This window comes from Pelodiscus sinensis, chromosome 2, assembly GCF_049634645.1.
Source record: "Pelodiscus sinensis isolate JC-2024 chromosome 2, ASM4963464v1, whole genome shotgun sequence".
NCBI classification, from domain to species: Eukaryota; Metazoa; Chordata; order Testudines; family Trionychidae; genus Pelodiscus; species Pelodiscus sinensis.
This window is the reverse complement of record NC_134712.1, coordinates 79,857,637-79,878,065: the sequence shown is the minus strand read 5'-3', so window position 1 is coordinate 79,878,065 and position 20,429 is coordinate 79,857,637. Positions and strand designations below refer to the sequence as shown.

General features: G+C 41.6%; 1 protein-coding gene across 2 annotated transcripts in view; it reads left to right on the top strand.

Moving 5' to 3' along the window:
* Positions 1-20,429, top strand: part of YES1 (YES proto-oncogene 1, Src family tyrosine kinase) — an 86,123-nt gene that overhangs the window by 35,623 nt on the left and 30,071 nt on the right. For both annotated transcript variants that reach the window (XM_075920917.1, XM_075920918.1), the window contains exons 2-3: positions 11,021-11,293; positions 19,865-19,964. In XM_075920917.1, the coding sequence (XP_075777032.1) occupies positions 11,029-11,293; positions 19,865-19,964 (365 nt within the window). In that variant the 5' untranslated portion in view covers positions 11,021-11,028. The remainder of the gene's footprint in view (positions 1-11,020; positions 11,294-19,864; positions 19,965-20,429) is intronic.

Below are 20,429 nucleotides of genomic sequence, written 5' to 3'. Positions count from 1 at the left end.
AATGAGAATTTAAAGTGGTTGTTTCATTATGCTATTATCATCATTGATGGTGTAAGTGAATACAGGCAGTCCCCGAGTTACGCGGATCCGACTTACGTCGGATCCGCAGTTACGAACGGGGCACTTCCTCTCCCTGGTCTCGAGCAGACCAGGGAGAGGAAGCAAAGCGGCGGCAGAACGCGCGGCCAGCTGACAGCCCAGACGCGTCTGGGCTGTCAGCTGGCCGCGCGCTCCGCTCTGCTCCCCCCCCCCTCTGCAGACCAGGGGGAGGGGGAGCAGAGCGGAGCAGAGCAGAGCGGCGGAACGCGCAGCCAGCTGACAGCCCAGACGCTTCTGGGCTGTCAGCTGGCCGCGCGTTCTGCCGCTCTGCTCTGCTCCGCTTTGCTCTGCTCCCCCTCCCCCTGGCCTGCAGACCAGGGGGAGGGGGAGCAGAGCGGAGCACGCGGCCAGCTGACAGCCCAGACGCGTCTGGGCTGTCAGCTGGCCGCGCGTTCCGCCGCTCTGCTGTGCTCCGCTCTGCTCCCCCTCCCCCTGATCTGCAGGGTGGGGGGGGGAGCAGAGCGTAGCACGAGGCCAGCTGACAGCCCAGATGCGTCTGGGCTGTCAGCTGGCCGCGCGTTCTGCCGCTCTGCTCTGCTCCGCTCTGCTCCCCCTCCCCCTGGTCTGCAGACCTGGGGGACGGGGAGCAGAGCAGAGCAAAGCCGCGGAGCCCGAGGGCAGCAGGATAGCCACGGTGCGTCTGGGCTGTCCCGCTGCCCGCGTGTTCCGCCGCTTTGCTCCGGATGCCTGTGGTACAGCAGCTGGGGCGCTGCCGGTTGGTCCCGTAGCGCCGCTCTGGGTGCCACTGGACCAACCCAGCAGCACCCCAGCTGCTCTGCCCCAGGTGTCCCCTAGTCAGCAGCTGCTGAAAATGACCAGTGGCTGACTACAGGAAGCCCCTGCCCCGGGCTTCCTGGAATCAGCCGCTGATCAGTTTCAGCAGCAGCTGACTTGGGGATGCCTGGGGTTCTTAAGTTGAATCTGTATGTAAGTCAGAACTGGCGTCCAGATTCAGCCACTGTTGAAACTGATCAGTTTCAGCAGCGGCTGAATCTGGACGCCAGTTCCGACTTACATACAGATTCAACTTAAGAACAAACCTACAGTCCCTATCTTGTACGTAACCCGGGGACTGCCTGTACTCGCATTTCATGGGTTGCTCATAGTGAAAAGAGAAAATGTCATGATTTGCCAGTTAGATAAATTAGGCTAAATATTACATATGATGTAATTCAAGTAAAGACAAAAAGATTATGCCTGTTTTTGTGAAGACTAGAAATAATTCATGTATATCCTTGAAACATGCATTTCTTATGTATATGTTCTTCACTATTTATAGCAAAGTTAGTATATTTCAATCCACATAAATATCTTTTAGATGGAATTAATAGAATCTTATTGAGCGTTTATTCCTTATATCAGAATTAGGAGTGTTGGTTTTTAGCCATGCTTATAGGGATCTTTAATTTTCCCCCATTATTTTAATTCACACCACCTTCCTGTCTGTTTATAAATCAGTTTTAACTACTAACATCTGAAACTGCTTGTTTGCCAGTTCTTCCTGTGCTTGCCCAACAGTACAGGAAGCAGTCTCCAGTGAGGCAAATTACTCATTTAAGTAAACAATCAGCTGTTTAAATGAGGCAAAAAGATCCTCTGGACTAACCTGCAGAATAATCTTACAGAATTTTAATAATGCTAATTTGATGCTTCATGTCAATAAAAAGAGAGAGAAATTATATGCTCCTTATTGACCTCATAGAACCAGTCGGTTGTTAAGAGGAGGAGTGAGGGAGTTCTAGGCTCTCTGAAAAAGAGAAATGTAGTAAATAAAAATAATTCTCTTCACCCTTATAATCAGATCATGTGAGAATTACCTGTTGTGTTCCCTGTCTCTGGGGCATCAGGTGTTGGCCACTGTCAGCAGACAGAATACTGGGCTAGATCAATACTTTAATCTGACGCAGAATAGCTGTTCTTATGTTCAGAGAATGGTAAGCGCTCATACTGTAACTAAGAGCGAGGAGAGAGAGAGAGCCCAAAAAAGGACTTCCTTCTCTGGACCATTTCAAAATCACACTCTGTAAGAGGCATAGTGATAGAGATGTAGCCGTGTTAGTCTGGGGTAGCTGAAGCAAAATGCAGGACAATGTAGTACTTTAAAGACTAACAAGATGGTTTATTAGATGATGAGCTTTCGTGGGCCAGACGATCTGAGGAAGTGGGTCTGGCCCACGAAAGCTCATCATCTAATAAACCATCTTGTTAGTCTTTAAAGTGCTACATTGTCCTGCATTTTGTAAGAGGCATGTGAGAGTAGGATGAATCAGAAAGAAAGTTGGAAATTAAAAGCAAACAATCAACACTTAAAAAAACAGCATGGCCTCTAAGAGGGAACTCTTCATTTTTCTTGATCCTGAGGAGTTGAATGCTATCAAATTACAGTGGGCACAAGTAAACCAGACATAAGAGGCTCTCACATTACAAACATTTAAGTTTCACCCAAATTAAAAAAAAAATCTGTCTTCATTATTCTTTCCAACATGCGCAGAGCATATAGTTACCAACCCATTGAATGTATCTGAAGTCTTGGAAGCCAAAGATGACTTTTTGCCCCCAAAATTTCATAGACCACAGGATAGAATCCACCTCATGGAAAAACTAAAACAGCTGTTCAAGGACTTTTCAGCCTGCTTTGTTCTGGCTATATTAGCCTTAAATGATTCCGTCAGAAGCTTTATCCATTGGTCCTAAAAATGAGCCTACACAGAATACTTCTGGTACAAGCCTTCACATTAAGTATGGCCTCTGAAGCACTCTGGGAGCCAAGTGTTTTAGAGAACTAAGAGACACAGCAGTTCTTGTGACAAAAGATATTTTCAGAAAAATTCTTTTAGAAGAAGGAATGAAAAACCATCAAAAACCAGGCATTCCTTTTGTGACTTTTTCCCCGCTAGATTCACTAGACAAAACTCAAAACACAGTGACAATTTGAAGGGAGAAAAACAGACAATATTTCTCCAGATGTTTTGCCACAAAAACTGGAGTGTTCTTGTCCTGCTGCATTCTTGAAGATATGTTGGCTCTCATCATTTCTTTAGGCTTAAGAGATCACCCCTTTTGTGAACAAGTAAGTGACAGATAATCAGCAAGAGCTGAGCAATAGAATTAATCACTCAGACATACAGATTGTTAGATTATGGAATGTTGGGCCAAAGGAAAACTAAGCAACAAAGCTACAAGTTAGAAAATAAAAGATGGAGAAATAGCATTTATATTTTAAGCCTCAAACTACTCCACTTTGGATAGAGACCAAGGGACTCTGCAATATTTTGGAATATGGTGATGGAAGACAAAGCATCAAAACTATCTCTGACCTAACCATTTGGATAAATCAGTCACAGTCACAAAGGCAAAGTTCTATATGAAGACTAAAAAAATCTCATGAAACAAAAGACCAGAACTATGTAGCACTTTAAAGACTACCAAGATGGTTTATTAAGTGATGAGCTTTCGTGGGCCAGACCCACTTCCTCAGATCAATATGTGGAAGAAAATCAGCACAACCATATACAGGCAGTCCCCAGGTTACGTACAAGATAGGGACTGTAGGTTTGTTCTTAAGTTGAATTTGTATGTAAGTCGGAACTGATACATATTGTAGGGGAAACTCTAGCCAAACATTTCTCCAGAGCTCAGTTTTATTCTCCTACACCTCCCTTCCCTCAGTCCTTTATTCTCAAGCTGAGGTGTCTGCTGAGAAAAGCCGCTCCGCGTCTCCCTGGTCTGCTGGGGGTGACACTAGCTTTGCATCTCCCTGGTCTGCTGTGGGGAAGCAGCTAGTGCGGGGTTGCCTCACCCCGTTTGTAAGTAGGGATCCGATGTAAGTCGGATCCATGTAACCCGGGGACTGCCTGTATACCAAAGTGATACAATCAAAAAAATGAATGCATGTGAAATTGAAAAATCAAATTTTAGAACAGAGTGGGGGTGAGGGGGGTAGTGACATAGGGGTGATAATTGGGGAAGCTATCTTTGTAATGGGTGAGATAATTAGAGTCTTTGTTTAAACCCATACATAAAGTATCAAATGTAAGCATGAATGACAATTCTGAAGCTTCTCGTTGAAGTCTGGAGTTAGTCTCTTTGAAGCAATATGCATGTTTTAAGGTCATTTAGGGAATGATCAGTCTGGCTGAAATGGCAAGCAACAGCTTTCTCTCTGTGAGGGAGTCTTACGTCTGTTACAGCTACACTAGACTAACACGGCTGCATCTCTATCGCTAAAAAATCTCGTGTGTAAGATGTCTCCTAGAACAGTTTTTCTTCTGTTGGCCCTCAGGGAGGTTTACCTAATAATCACTATCAGTCCTTCCCACAGCCAGTTTCTCATGCTGTGTTTGAACAAGATTCTAATTGGACCCTGTCAGAGAGCAGAATTAGGCCCCTATATTTCTAGTCCATTTCCTTCAGAACAGGGGTCTGCAACATATGGCTCAGCATGGAACTAAATATGGCTCTTTTGTCATTCCCAAAATAGACACAACTTTTTAAATGAAAGAAAAATTAATTCATAATTTTAAAAACACATAATTACTCATGTCAAGATGTGGTTTCTTTTTTTTGTCAATTTCACCTTTAACTTCATTTTAACAACCATCCATCTTCTAAATTCTTGGGGGTTGTGCATATTCTCTTTTTATTTGATTGGTCAAGAAATCTTTCTGTCATCATACATGCTGGTGAACACTGTAACCTCCTGACAGTAAAAATGGCAAAGAGAAAGGATACATCTAGACAGCGGCTCTATTTCAGGATATGTCTGGTATCCCAAAATAGTGTTTTCCGTGTCTTAGCAAGAAGCCCATTATTTCCTTGTTCCATGAGGATTAAGGGACTTGTCAGAATAATGGTTTATTATGAAATACGCTACACAATTTGCGTAGGTCAAATTGCTTAGCTTATTTTGATCTCCATGGCACTGTATAGAGCAGCGGTCCCCAACCTTTAGAGGCTACCGGGGGGCGGGGTCACTCACGCGCCGGGCGCCCGGGGGACAGGGTCACTCACGCGCTGGGGGGCGGGGCTGCGCGTCCTGGGGCACACCAGGGGCGGGGATGCCCTTGCACCCAGCGCCGGCATGTGCCCCAGGGCCGGGGCCGCCCGAGCGCCTCGTGCCGTGGGCCCGGGGCCGACGCCGCGCGCCCGCGTGTGCCCTGGGGCTGGGGCCGCCCGAGCACCGCACACCAGGCGCCAGTGCATGTCACGTGCCTGGGGCCGGCGCCTCCAGTGTGCCGCGTGCCGGGGGCGGGGCCGGCCCAGGTTGTTGGCGGGTGCGCACAAATGCCCTGGCGGGCACTGCGTTGGAGACCACTGGTATAGAGGTACCTGAAGAGAGATTAGGCATTCTTTGTAAAATTTTGGAAGTGGATAGACTTATATGCATTTGTAGATAGGTCTGGATCTCCACTGTCTCATTCATATTTAGAAGAATTTCAAGATAAAACATGCAGCATTTGCTACAAAAAAAAAGAGTGATGCATGAAAAAAAGCCTACAAGGAACTGCGATGAAAAATGAACATTGGACAAAATAGCCTGCTGGCATGGTCAAAAAAAGTGGGAGCTTAAACCCCACAAGTTTTTCAGGCTCATTCAGCTTTGAGAGGGAGGGGAAACCTTTCGCTGATTGGGATTATGTGAAGAGATGAAGGCTAAAAATTTGTCATGAACTATTTGACGAGTTTCACAGCAAGGACCAAATCTTACAGAAAATTGAAAGACATTCTATTATCTGTAAAAACAGTTCATGATAGAGCTGTGAAAATGGCCCAACACAGTGACAAGGAACAAATGCAAAATGTGAGGACAACTACTTATTTTTCATTTGCTTTGGACAAGACAATGGACATATGAGACATTCATTAGTTGTGTATTCTGAGATGATGTATTTGTGGAAATGCTGTGCACGAAGAAATGACTGAGATATTACCAATGAAAAATTAAACAAGGGGCAAAGTCATCCTTAAAATGGTGATGAACTTTTGTAAATGAGAGAGAAATACAGTTGAATAATCTTGTCTGCATGTATAGATGGTTTAATGTGGATAAGTGTAAAGTAATGCATATTGGAAAAAATAACCCCAATTATACATATAGTATGATGGGGGCTAAATTTGGCTATGACAAATCAGGAAAGAGATCTTGGAGTTATCGTGGCTAGTTCTCTGAAAACGTCCACACAGTGTGCTGCGGTGGTCAAAAAGGCAAATAAAATGTTAAGAATTATTAAGAAAGGGATAGAAATTAAGACACAGAATATCTTAGTGAGCCTGTATAAAACTATGGTACGCCCACATCTTGAGTACTGTATACAGATGTGGTCTCCTCACCTCAAAAAAGATATTTTGGCCTTGAAAAGGATTCAGAAAAGGGAATTAGAGATCCTAATTCGAACTACCTACTCCATGCCGTGTGTAGCCACGGGCACAGAGTTCTGACTAAGGGATGTTTAAAAATGGCGGCGCCCGGGAAGATGTAAATGAAGCCCGGGATATTTAAATCCCAGGCTTCATTTGCAACTTCGAATGCCTACATTAGCCTCCCTAGTTCGAACTAGGGGGCTGGTGTAGACATACCTTTACAGAGTTTAAAGAGAAGCTAGATAATTTCATGGAGGTTAGGTCCATAAAAGGCTATTACCCAACAGATAGAAATGGTGTCCCTGGCCTCTGTCAGAGGCTGGAGATGGTTGGCACAAGACAAATTGCTTGATCATTGTCTTTGGTCCACCCCCTCTGAGGCACTTGGTGCTGACCACTGTCAGCAGACAGGCTACTGGGCTAGATGGACCTTTGGTCTGACCCAGTACGACCATTCTCATGTTCTTATGCTCGTAACATGATCGGCAAATACAGGGGATTCCTTACTCCTGTCAGAACAGCTGAACCGTCCACTTCGTTGCATTGTGCATCTTAATCTTTGCTCACAAAGTAGCAATCTTGTAGAACCGAACTCAAGTGTCATGGGACTGGTCATTCGCATTGTCAATTGGATTCTTGCTCAAGCTCTTAATCACGGTTAATTTCAGTCACTGCTCGAGCAAGTAGATTCTTAATACCCTGATTTACTAATGCACAAAGTTCAGTGGTTAACCCATGGCAAAGTTTTCTCTCATTTTGCTGCCTGCATTAATGAGATTAAGTAATTTTGTATATGAAGGGTGTCAACACACCGAGCTTTCAGACTGTTGACTTTTGCAAACACAGTGCTCTGTTGAAGTTTATAATTCGTCCACATAAATCATCTGTTGAAGAACTGGATTTGACAGTCATTCCAGGCATCTGAGTCAGTGATTTGGAAATAAAAATAGCAGATTTCAAGAAGTCGGATATCTGAGTAGAAAAATTCGTCAAGCTGAATTCTGGTTTAGAATGCCTTCTCGACAATGTACAGAATTGGCAAAACTGTACAAATGGGCTGACATGAAGAAACTGGAGCACAATTATAATCTGAATCTGCAAACTAAGAAAGAACTTCCTGTCACACACAACACCATTCAGAATGTCAACTTGGCCTTACTTTCAATGTTTGGCTCCACCTACATATATGTGAGCAGGCTTTCTCTCATTTGAATCACATCAAAGGTAATTTGTGCTCAAGAGTGACAGAAGATAGCCTGAATGTGTAAATGAAGTTGAATTTGACCAGTCAACTTCAAAGAAATGTGCAAAAAGATGCAGCAGCAGAAGTCCTCTTAAATGAAGTCCTTGAGTACAATGTTTCAATTATTCTATTATTAATCATGTTAATTAAGTGGTATATTTTTAGTCAGGCAATTGGGCATTTGTATACTGGCTCATTATTGACCACTAGTTCTGAATTTTGATGTAGTTTGGCTCTGGTTTGAAAAGGTTGCGGACCCCTGCTTCAGAACATAGTTTCCTCAGATTATCACTTGATTCCTAATTCAGTACCATGTGATCACAGGTATTCATCTCTTGTCTCCCAGGAGCAAAGTATTGGGAGTCTGTTGAGTCTTTATCCTTAGATTGTTGTGAAGTCTAGTGAAGGCTGTTTTGTGTATAAACCTGAATTAGCCCAAGTTTTTTATGTATACAGGTATACTTCATAAGATCTGGTTCCTCTTTCCACATGTCTGTTTATCTTATCTTTAAAATGATCATGGTCCAAGGGAGGAAAAACTTAGTGCCCCTGTAAGGGAGGCATAAATTGTAATTGGGGAAAACATCTTTTGTACAACTTTTCTTGTATTGACCCTGGTAAGACCCGCAGAAAAAAGATGTAATATGTTTGTTAGAAGATGCTCTAGTTACATAAATATTTAATAACATGTACTGTACCAGAATAATCAAATCCCCACATTAGAGACCAGCTGTTCAGAATTTTTCCTTTCTCTAGCAATGCATTACAAAGATAAATGCAAAAAAAGCCTATTGTTTTCCTCTGACTTCCCTAATGCTCATTTCCCTCTCAGTATGTGTAGAAAATATACATATATGGCTTTTATTCTTTTAAAACATGTGTTTCCATTGTTCTATGGTTTTTTTGGGAGGCAGGGGGGTTAAGTGGAGAGTGTGTGCTTTTCAGCATAGAGCTCTTGGATTTTCTTTGGATGTTTGTGTATGAATGTGGCTTTCCCTCAAAGTGCTGATTTGTTGTTAATCTTTTTGAGGTTTAAGAGATTATCTTAATAGTGAACCAAAAGGCAAGGGGATCTATTGAATTATTTGAGTCTGAATTCAGATCTTCAATAAGTATCTTTTGCAGACTGTTCAAATACAGCATTTTACTACTAGCAACTACGGTATTATAATTGAGGATTGTCACAAGCTATTAATAATTATTAGAGCATACATGAACATTTGACCAAATCAATAGTTCCCGGGAGGGAGGGAGGGAGGGAGAGACTCTCATTAGCTAGATTTTAAAAATTGAGTACAAAACGACAGAATCATTTATAACAGATAGTTAGTGGTATGTTTTAAGGATGCAGCAACATTTCCTTTTACAGTTTCTTTTTATCCATATTATTTGTTTAAAAAATATTGCTCATATGTTTGTCTCCTTGAAGCACTGCCTTTGTATGAATTTATAACTACAAGTTAGATAATATATCATTTTATTTAAGTATTGCTAGCATAACTCATTTTCATATTGTGTATATACTTATAAAACTTTGTAATGGATTTTCTCTACTAAAGGGATTAGGCCTCAGGATTAGGTAACAAATCAACTGAGAATCCAGACAAGACAATATATGATGGTTCACATTGTGCTCTATGAAGTTTTCTAGACATAGTGGAGAGGTTATAAATAGGTGCTTGTCACTAGATTACATTTAATTAACAGTTGCCTGTGAGGAGCCTTCCAGATGTACATTACCAAAAATCCTGTAAGGTGTTTTTAAATAGCTTAGATGCATTAGCTTCTCTTGAAGTTATGCATTTATTTGATCTTTTACTTGGTGGTTCTAGTAACATTTAGATATTGTCAACAGGTAATGAGGAGGTTTTGTTAACCCTACTTGATATTTTGGTTTTGTTCATCCCCGCAGATGTTTTCCCCAAAATTACGGCTCATGAAACTGTTCCTGCACGCCGCTCCCTTCCCCCCCCCCCCCCCCCACTTGCCCCTGGCTCCCCTGTGCTCATTGGGGTGGTGATTCAAAATGGCGCTCAAGATAGCAGCCATCAACAGGAGCCTGTTATGGCCAAAAAGCCTAAGCTTGTTTCTTAAAGGGGCAGCCTCTCTTTCCCCCCCCTCACCCCCACTTGACAATGCTGATGTGGCTCTTCGCATTTTTTCTGCTGCTGTTTCGGCTCTCTTTGTTAAATGGGTTGGCCACCCGTATTTTAAACTATACTTCCCAACTCTGATTTAGTTAGGTTGGATATATTTGTATTAACTAGTATGTTACCACAGATGTTAAAGACCAAAGTGATATAGTGAATATTTTTATATTCATGTATAGGAATTTATGTGCATTGAAATGAGAGCATAGTTTTGGTGTCACTCTACCATGTGTTCATTGTCCATTCCAGGGCCTGAGAGTTAGTTTTTAAGGAAATTAAATGTCTCATATTTTAATGGCCGGATGCTTAGATGGAAAAGAGAAATAATACACAGAAAACTTGAAAAATATTTTAAAGTAGATGTACTAGGGCAATGATTAGAACTGAAGTTTGTCCAGATGCATATATCTGATGATTGAAGAGATCATGAATGAAATGAAAAAATGTACACAATTAATTACTTGAAGGAAGAACTCTATTATTTGTATTTATCTGACCAGCTATAGAAGAAGATTCAGAAAATATTAAACATAGGTATCAATGAAGAGACATCAGATTTTTTATTAAGTGCTTCCTTGTTGGTTTCATTTTCTCTAAATTTCCCAGTTATGTGGAGTAGCTGATTTAATATTAATAGAGACTTCCACTTTTGAAATAAAGGGAGAAGTCTTAACTTCAGAATTGTCACTGGTGCTCCAAGTAGCATACGTCTGACAGTAGAACCTCAGAGTTTCCAACTCCTTGGGATTGGAGGTTCAAGTTTAAGTCTTATTTCATATAAAAGTCTTCCCGTGCCTCTAATCTTTCCAGTACCCATCTTCCCACTTTTTTAGAATTTACAGTCCAAGGAGAAATCATGATGATGGACTATGCAAATACTGTTCTATTAAGTGCTGTCATGGTGTACGTAGCACTCGGGGGAAATGAAGTTTCTATCAATTCCTATGAATGCTACAGATTTCTAACAGAGAACTTTTTTTTATTAATTTTTGTAATTCAGGAATGCTAGCAAGCTAACTTAACTGTTTTCTCCAGAATTTTTCTATTGAAATTTCAGCAATTTTTATGTCTGTAAAATCAACTATTTTTTAAATTTTAATCAATATTTATAAGTTAACTATATATCAAAAGACAGTGAGACTTGGTTGTTTTTTTCTTTTCTCTACAGAAGCAATCATGGGGTGTATTAAAAGCAAAGAGGACAAAGGTCCAGCAATGAAATATAGAACTGATAATCCTCCAGAAGTTGTTAGTTCCCACATTAACCATTATGGGTCTGATTCTGTCCAAGCAACACAGTCACCTACAATAAAGGGGCCATCTGTTAACTTCAACAGTCATTCCATGACTCCATTTGGAGGACCTTCGGGGATGACACCTTTTGGAGGAGCCTCTTCCTCATTTTCAGCTGTGCCAAGTCCATATCCTAATAGTTTAACAGGTGAGATGTAGGTAATATTTAATTTTTATCTGTTGATCGTCTCATCTATTAAATGTTATATATCTGAGAGTTTTTCTGTCTGCTCAAGAATCCTCATAAACTGTAAGAGCTAGGACCTCTTAAAACAAGGTAAGGGATTGGTTGTGCCAGGAAAATGGGATGTGTCTGGATTGGGATTCCTTCTCCTAAAACCATACAAAAAAGACAGAATCACCAGGCAAGTGAAAAGGGCTTGCAAGGGCACTCTATCCCCCAGGCGTCCTTTAGAGAGGGCAGGAGAGGGGGAGAAATCTTTAAGGTGAAAACTGTTAGCTGTTCCCTTCATTCAGAAGTGAGGAGAAAGTGCACTGTTTGCTGTATTCCTCACTCTCACTGGAGTGCAGGGTGCAAATGAACCTCTGGAGCTGCAGTGGCCATGGAGAAGCACTTCTCATGTGGCCCCAAGCTCGTGAGAGAGGGCTGGGATAGTCTGAATGAGGAAATCTGCATACTGAACCACTCCTCCACAGCCCCACCACAGAGCACTAATTTAAGTGAAGAAAAACAGAAATTGAGTTAAGGATCTGAGCAATACTGGGTAAATTTCCTAGTAGCTCCATAAAATAAAGGAAAACTTTTTAAATGGTCAAAACAGAACACTTTTCTTAGGGCTTCTGCTTTTCAAGGTCTTTACGAGTCAGATAATAGTTCAGTAGATATCTTTCCAAAGAGTAAAGCAGAGCGTACACTTCAGTGGAAATCCAAAGTAATAATGGGTACAGATAATACTGTTGTTGTTTGAGGTTTCAGATGCACAATATGGAATAATGAACTTGAAGTTTGGAGGAATGATTCAAAATGAGAAGTGCTTCAAAATTAAGATTAAATGTAATATCCCTTCTTTCTATATAGGGAATCTAAGTCTCCTCTTTATACTCCAAAATTTCTAATTTCAATAATTGATTGTAATAAAACATGGAATAACAAATTCATTTGGTTATATAAATAGCAGGTTGTCAAATTTTCATTGAACTGCAAAATACCATGAAAGGCAGAGGTTTCTGAATCAAAGAGAATATTGTGTTTCTTGACACTTGTCATTTTGAGAGCCAAACAAATGTGAACATGAAATTTAAACAAAAAGCAAAACCTTTTTTTCCTGAGAAATAAAAAGTTTCCAAAATATGCAATTTTGATAGGGACAGACAGGAAGGAGTTTTTATGTTTGTGAACTTAGTGATGCCAAAGCAATGAAATTAAATGTCACAATATGACCACTATTTTCTAAAGTTTATTTTTCTAAACTGCATTTTCCTTTGCCTTTAACTTCATACCCAAAAGCTTTTCTTTGTCATCACACTAGATTTGAGAACTTTTTTAGAAGGAAAGGAGGTGGTTTATGCTAGTAACTTAGCTCAGACTCTTGACAAAATGCAGTAAATAATTTAATAGTCTCCTTTTCAGTTTTCCTGCAGAACTCTGTTAGCACAATTGCATTATTTAAATGTTTTGCTCCAGTGTTGAGGAATCTCTTGAAAGCCTATCACGGATGACCTCAGAACCCCACCACATTCATCAAGGTTAAAAAAAGCCATCACATAGACAAAGAATAATAAGGCATCTGGACCTGATGGAATTCCTGCCAAAATTTTTCAAAGAAGGAGATGAATTGACTCCCACAAGTTCTTTCACTTCAATCATCTCAAATCCAAGACACAGATTATCACAGGATCAATCATCGAACTCCACTGTGCAGACAACTGTGCCTGCGTGCCCACTGTGAACAAGATCTTCAAAAAATAGTAATCTCTTTCTCTGAGGCCTACAACCAACTTGGGCTCACACTCAATAGCAGGAAAATTAAAGTACTCCACCAGCAGGCTCCAGACCACCTGTTCACATCTTTTAGATCAAAAGAGATTTGCTAACACTCCTGGGGAAATTCTTACCAAAAAATGAAAAATTCTGTCTCTATTCCCACATGGCCCTGCACCTCCACTCTGGTCCGTCCTTCCATTAGCTCTTCTGAGCCCCTGTTGAGGTGATCCCTCACCCCAGCAGCCCTGCTCGCCCCACTGTGTGTCCCCAATATTGCTTTGACTCCTGATGATGTCTCGCAGGCAGGCAGGTGCTTTTGAGGAATGTAGCCTCTCCTCCTACTCTGTACTGGCTGCTAACTGCTATAGTTAGCTAGACAGTTGCTGCTGCTGTTTTGACACCTTTCTGGTAGGTGAAAGATGTAATTGTAGCACCTCTCTAGAAGAATGTATTTTCTGCCGAGAAAAAATTAGCAGGACACTTACACTGTGCAAATTCTTGGAGTGACCCTCCCCATCAAAAATTATTGCCCACCCTCGGTCTAGACATATGTGTCACTGGAATTTGCAGTTCAAGAGAAGGAGCTGAGGTGTTTGTGAGGGAGCGCATTCGTCTATATAGATTTGAGCATCTGATGTATGATGCCACATTTAGTTGCTCATGTACCTATGCAGCGGAGAGGGCTTTGAAGAAGGTTTGTATTTATTCATTACCAGGACAGTTGTCAAAAATCTACCTTGTGAAATAAATTCTGTTGTTGGGTAGTTTGCATCTGCATGCAATGCTCTATTATTTTAGTTCAGTATTATGTAGGTCAGCTGAATTAATAACTTTCTAGTTGCGGTAAATTGTACAGTTTAAAACAAAACATTAGCTGGCAAACAATTAATGCATCTGTCATAATGGCGCTCTAGAGTATTAATTTTGTCAGATGTTGAAGCTTAAAATATCATCAGACACAGCTCGTTCCCTTATGTTTGAGCATCAGTTATGTTTCTGCATTTGTTTAAAGTGTGCATTCTCATCATTTTCATGTGTTGTGCACAACCTTGACTTCAGACTAAACTAGTGGTTACCAGATAAAATTGATAAAAATCATAAAACCGGAAGGAACTTCAAGGGGTCATTAAGTCCAGTCACTCACACTTATGACCGGACCAAACACCACTAGAACATACCTAAGAGGTATTTGTTTAACCTGCTCTTAAAAATTTCCAATGATGGAGAATGGAACTTCCCTAGGCAATTTATTTCAGTGGTTAACCACGCTAACAGCTAAGAAGTTTTTTCTAATATCCAACCTAAAACTCTTTTGCTGGAATTTAAGACCATTGCTGCTTGTTGTCCTATCATCAGAGTTTAAGGAGAATAATTTTCTTTCTTCCTCCTCCTAGTAAAAACCTTTTAGGTATTTTAAAACAGTTATCATGTCCCCTCTGTCTTCTCTTTTCCAGATGAAACAAACCCGATTATTTCAATTTTCCCTCATAGGCATAGGCGTGTGCAGCACAATTTGTTAGGGTTTGCACCCAAAGAAGATTTTTTAAATGTACTCTTTGACCCCAACTAGCAACAACCCCGACCCCTGGCCCCCATTAGCCACAACCCCTGACCTCCATTAGCCACACCTCTGGAGGTAACACACTCAGGACAAGATGGACACACGACCAGAAGTAAAAGGTGTCATGTGATCCCCCTCTAAGGACTTTTCCCACCATTCTCCTACCAATAGGGATTAGTTTGTCCCCCACCAAATTCCCCTCATGCAACTATCCTGCAGTTGCATTAACCCAATGTGTGTGACATTAACTTGGGGGCAGAGAGGCTGGGGGAAGTATTCACTCTAAGAGTTTCCTCCCATGAGCAGAATGAATTTTGTGTTGTACACCACTACTGAGTTTATGTGGCTTGTTCGGATGTGCCACTGTGGTACCCAAGTTATTAATAAATATCTTATAAACCTCTGCCTTTTCCCTCTGCTGCCATGTCTTCTCCCCTTGCTCCATCAGCTCCCCTAGTGCCCCCAACGTAAGAACATAAGAATGGCCATACTGGGTCAGATCAAAGGTCCATCTAGCCCAGTGGCCTATCTTCCAACAGTGGCCAGCACCAGGTGCACCAGAGGGGGTGGACCAAAGACAATGATCAAGCAATTTGTCTTGTGCCATCCATCTCCAGCCTCTGACAAACAGAGGCCAGGATCACCATTTCTATCTGTTCGGTAATGGCCTTTTATGGACCTAACCTCCATGAAATTATCTAGCTTCTCCTTAAACTCTGTTATAGTCCTACCCTTCACAGCCTCCTCTGGCAAGGAGTTCCACAGGTTGACTGAGCTGTGTGAAGAAGAACTTTCACTTATTAGTTTTAAGCCTGCTACCCATTAATTTCATTTGCTGTCCTCTAGTTTTTATATTATGGGAACTAATTAATAACTTCTTTATTCACCCTCTCCACACCACTCATGATTTTATAGACCTCTATCATATCCCCCCTCAGTCTCCTCTTTTCTAAACTGAAAAGTCCTAGTTGCTTTAGCCTCTCCTTATATGGGACCTGTTCCAAACCCCTAATCATTTTAGTTGCCCTTCTCTGAACCCTTTCCATGGCCAAAATATCTTCTTTGAGGTGAGGCGACCACATCTGTACACAGTACTCAAGATGTGGACGTACATAATTTTATACAGGCGCAGTAAGATATTCTGTGTCTTTCTTAATGATTCTTAACATCCTATTTGCCTTTTTGACCGCCGCTGCACACTGTGTGGACTTTTTCAGAAAACTAGCCACGATAACTCCAATATCTTTCTTGATTTGTCGTAGCCAAATTAGCTCCCATCCTCCTCCTCCTGCTGTCCTGACTCCTGCCCTTCTCACTGCCCTCAGCCTTCCTGAGACCTGCCCCCCTCCACCAGCCCTTCTTTCCCCCCTGCGCCCACTCCTCCAGTAGCCCCACTCTGATCATGTAAATTACCCCTTCTCATCCCCTCTCCTAACACCTCCCTCTACACACCTACCCTGCCTCTCTCCTCTGATTCTGGTCCCTCCCCTGCAGGTGTCTTCCCTTCTGCTTCACCCCCAGAATCCCCTGGCACCTGCACCTTCCCTTAGCCCTGCACCTTCCTGGTGCCTGCCCCTTCCCTCACTGCCCCTCCCCTTTTGCTCTCTTTTTTCCCTAATGTCCGCCCCCTCACCACCCTCTGCCCCCATTCCTCTCATGCCCCTGTGCCCTTACACATGACTTGCTCCATCCCCACATTCCTCATACCCACCCCTTCTTTCAAGCCTTCTCCCAGCACCTCTCCCTCCCTCTTCTAGCCCCCAATATCCTTACCCTCTCCTCTCTTAGCATCACTCTGTCCCCCACCTCTGACACCTCCCCTCCTTCCCTTTTCCTTATTGTCTGCACTTGGTCCCCTGGCATTTGTCTCTCCTCCACCCTGTCCCTTGGTGCCTTCCCCTTTCTTCTCCTGCCGTGCCCCCTCCCCTTAGCACAAGCCCCTTCCTTCCTATTTTTCCCTTTCCGCTCCCCAACCTTCTGCCTTCCAATTTATGGGGCTGGAGTCTGTGGCGCTGCTCCAGCTGCTGGCCCAGGGCCAGGCGGAAGGTCTCCATGAGACTGTAGTGGCTGACTTGAGGACACCTGGGGCAGAGCAGCTGAGGTGCTGCCGGGTTGGTCCCGCAGCGCTGAGGAGGTGCATCCCCCTCCCCCACTCCACCCCAGACCACTCATAGCCTCCCCCTCCCTTCTGATAGTCTGGCATATCTGATAATCTGGCACCCCCTGGGTCCTAAAGGTGCTGGATTATCGGAAGTTTACTGTATTAAGCTTGTGGACCATTGTGACCCTTAGAGCCCTTTCTGCGCTATTCCTTCAGGGCTAGGCATTTCCCATTTTGTATGCATGCAACTGATGGCTCCTTCCTAAGTGCATTTATCCTTATTGAATTTCATCCTATTTACCTGAGACTGTTTCTGCAGGTAATTTGAATTATAATCCTGTCCATGAAACCACTTGCAGCCCCTCCCAGCTAGATATAAGTATCTTCTCTCTACCATTTTATAAATTATTGATGAAGATATTGAACAAACCGAGAACGGATTCCTGTGGAACCCCACTTGTACCCTTCCAGCATGACTGTTAACTACTCTCAGTTATCCAGCCAGTTTTTCACCCACCTTATTTTAGCTCCAGCTCAGTTGTATTTCCCTAATTGATCAATCAGAAGGTCATGAGAGACTGTATTAAAAGCCTTACTAAAATCTAGATATACCACATCTACCTCTTCCCTTTTATCCACAAGTCTTGTTAAAGAAAACTATCAAGTTGCTTTGACATGATTTATTCTTAACAAATCCATGCGGACTATTAACTTATCACCTTATCTAGATGTTTGCAAATTGATCCCTTAATTATTTGCTCTATTATCTTTCCTAGTGCAGAAGTTAAGCTGAATGGTCTGTAATTCTTTAGGTTGCTCTTATTATAGAGGGTACCATATTTGCCTTTTTCTAGCCTTCCAGAATCTCTCATATTCCATAACTTTTCACAGATAATAGCTTAATCGCTCATATATCTCCTCAGTCAGCTCTTTGAGGATTCTAGGATGCATTTCATCAGGCTTTGGTGACTTGAAAATCTCTAACTTGTCTAAGTAATTTTTTAACTTATTTTTTCCCTATTTTAGCTCTGAACCTACCTTATTTTCATTAGCATTCACTGTATTAGATGTCCAACTACTACCAATCTTCTTGATAGAAAAAATCATGTTGTTTTCATTTGTTTTCTGCACCATCCTTTAATTTCTGGAAAAGCACAAATAGCACGCTCAGTTTCTTGGGATGTTGCAATTCTTTTAAATCCTTTCATGGCTGCAAATTTTCAGTTTTGCTTCTTTTCATAATATTGGCTTGTGATTTCATAAAAGATCAAATAAGAAGTCTTCCATAAATTTAGCTGAAGGCCTCCTAGCAACTTTGATCTCTCCTCAGGATATACCAATAGTAGCAATGTAAAATTGGAGAAATTCTGAGATAGAAAATACATTGGGTCATATAGGTCCTCTTTCTACAAAATGTTTGTACTGTCTGATTTAACTTATTTTTTAATGTGCCAAACAGTGGGGCTTCCAAAACACCCTTGAAACTGTTTCTCAGTACAGGCAGTCCCCGGGTTACATGGATCCGACTTACATTGGATCCCTACTTACAAACGGGGTGAGGCAACCCCACACTAGCTGCTTCCCCCCAGTAGACCAGGGAGACGCGAAGCTAGCACTCTCTCTCCCCCCCCCCCCCCCCCCCAGCAGACCAGGGAGACGCGGAGCGGCTTTTCTCAGCAGACACCTCAGCTTGAGAATAAAGGACTGAGGGAAGCGAGGTGTGGGAGAATAAAACTGAGCTCTGGAGAAATGTTTGGCTAGAGTTTCCCCTACAATATGTACCAGTTCCGACTTGCATACAAATTCAACTTAAGAACAAACCTACAGTCCCTATCTTGTACGTAACCCGGGGACTGCCTGTAATAGATCTGAGAGAGTTATTTCCTGATAGTCCATCTGAAACTTTCCATTCTCAATTCCATTTGGTTGCTTCTGCTTCTATTCTTTTTTCTTGGGGGCGGGTTACACCTTTTTAAATATTCGTAGTTTCTCATCATGACTAAAAAATGACACAAGAAGGATAAGTTGCATCCTGTATCTTTCAGGGTAAACTACCACTTCTCTCACATCACTCAAAGGACAGACACATTAATAGAGCCCTGCAGGTATCCACTGATGTAGATGCAGATATCTGCAGATGTGGATGCAGATACAAACTCTACAAGAATCCAGATATCTGCAGGTATCTGCATCTGTAGATGTCGGTGCGGGTATCCGTGGCTCATTATCTGTAGGTACAGATACAAATTTTTTATTCACGCAGGGTTCTACACATTAACAATTGTCCCCCTGCTTGGGATAATTGGCTAGAAAGGCAGAGAGAAGCAAATTCCAAATGGATTGATGCTGTGAGCTCTCTTCTCTTATTAAAAGTCATAGCACTTTTCCAAGGGTGATGAAGCTGTCTCCCTTCCCATTTTTTTTAATGGATGAGAGAGAACACTTATGGAATTATGATATAAGGAGGACTTTTTAAAAGCATAATAGAATGAAAGTTCATTTTTCCTTCTGGAATTGGCCTTTTTTTCAGTTAATCCCGTGCATAGATCTTGATATTTAGTTAGAGAAAGTAGAGAATCCTTAATGTAATACCCTGAGATGCTCTACGATAAAACTACTTTAGTTAACACAAATATAAGTTAAAAACTAAAATATGATTAGTGGCTTTGGAATCTGTTGTATATGACACTTCTTTAAAATATTTTTTAACAGCAACTCTTATGCAAAGATCCTGTATTTTATCATTCTTGATGTCTTGTGTATGCTCAGTTCCTTGGGCAAACCATAACCAGTTCTCTGTTCATAAGCCCTGTATAGGTTCTGACTGAATGTACCACTTCAGATCCTTTATAATGAGTTGCTGTAATCTGTTTTTATAACTCTACTCACCTTATTTGAGGATTCTTTTTATATAAATTCCCTCTTCATGAAAAGAAATTAAGTAGTCTCTCAATAAGTCAGTTTTGCAGCATGACAAGATGTGGAACTTAGATGACATTTTGTTTTTCAAAGCAAAATTGATGAGCTGCTATTATAGACTTCTTTTTTTAAAACTTAACATTACAATGCTATTACTATGAGACACCTCTTCTTCTTTTTTTTTCTTTTTAAGGTGGTGTAACTGTTTTTGTGGCCTTATATGATTATGAAGCTAGAACTACAGATGATCTTTCGTTTAAGAAGGGTGAACGGTTCCAGATAATAAACAACACGTAAGTATTTTCTGCCAGCAACTTCTATAATTAGTGTTACATTGGAAATAAATACCTTCAAAAATATTTCAGAGTAGACAGGTTTTCACGTGATATTCAAAGGTCCAAAAATATGGGCTTGAGGACAACACTGACATGCTAATTAGAGTTGTATAAATACATATTCTGTTCAGTTTGACAATCGAAGAAAAATTCAGAGAAAAATACTTGGATTAATTTTGGAAATAATTTGAATGTATCAATAAACTGGAAAAGCCTAGTTCTTGTCATCCAAAACCAGGTATGTTTGTCCCACTCTGACCTTTTAGTTCAGTGTTCGGGTCACTTTTCTGGAAGTGGGTGACCTCAGTTTGAATCCCAATTCTGGAGAAAGGATTCTGATTTTCCCCCTCCCAGGTGAGCATTCTAACCAGAGCCATCCCATCCATAGAATGGTTTGGGAGAGCTGCTTCAGGCCCCACACTT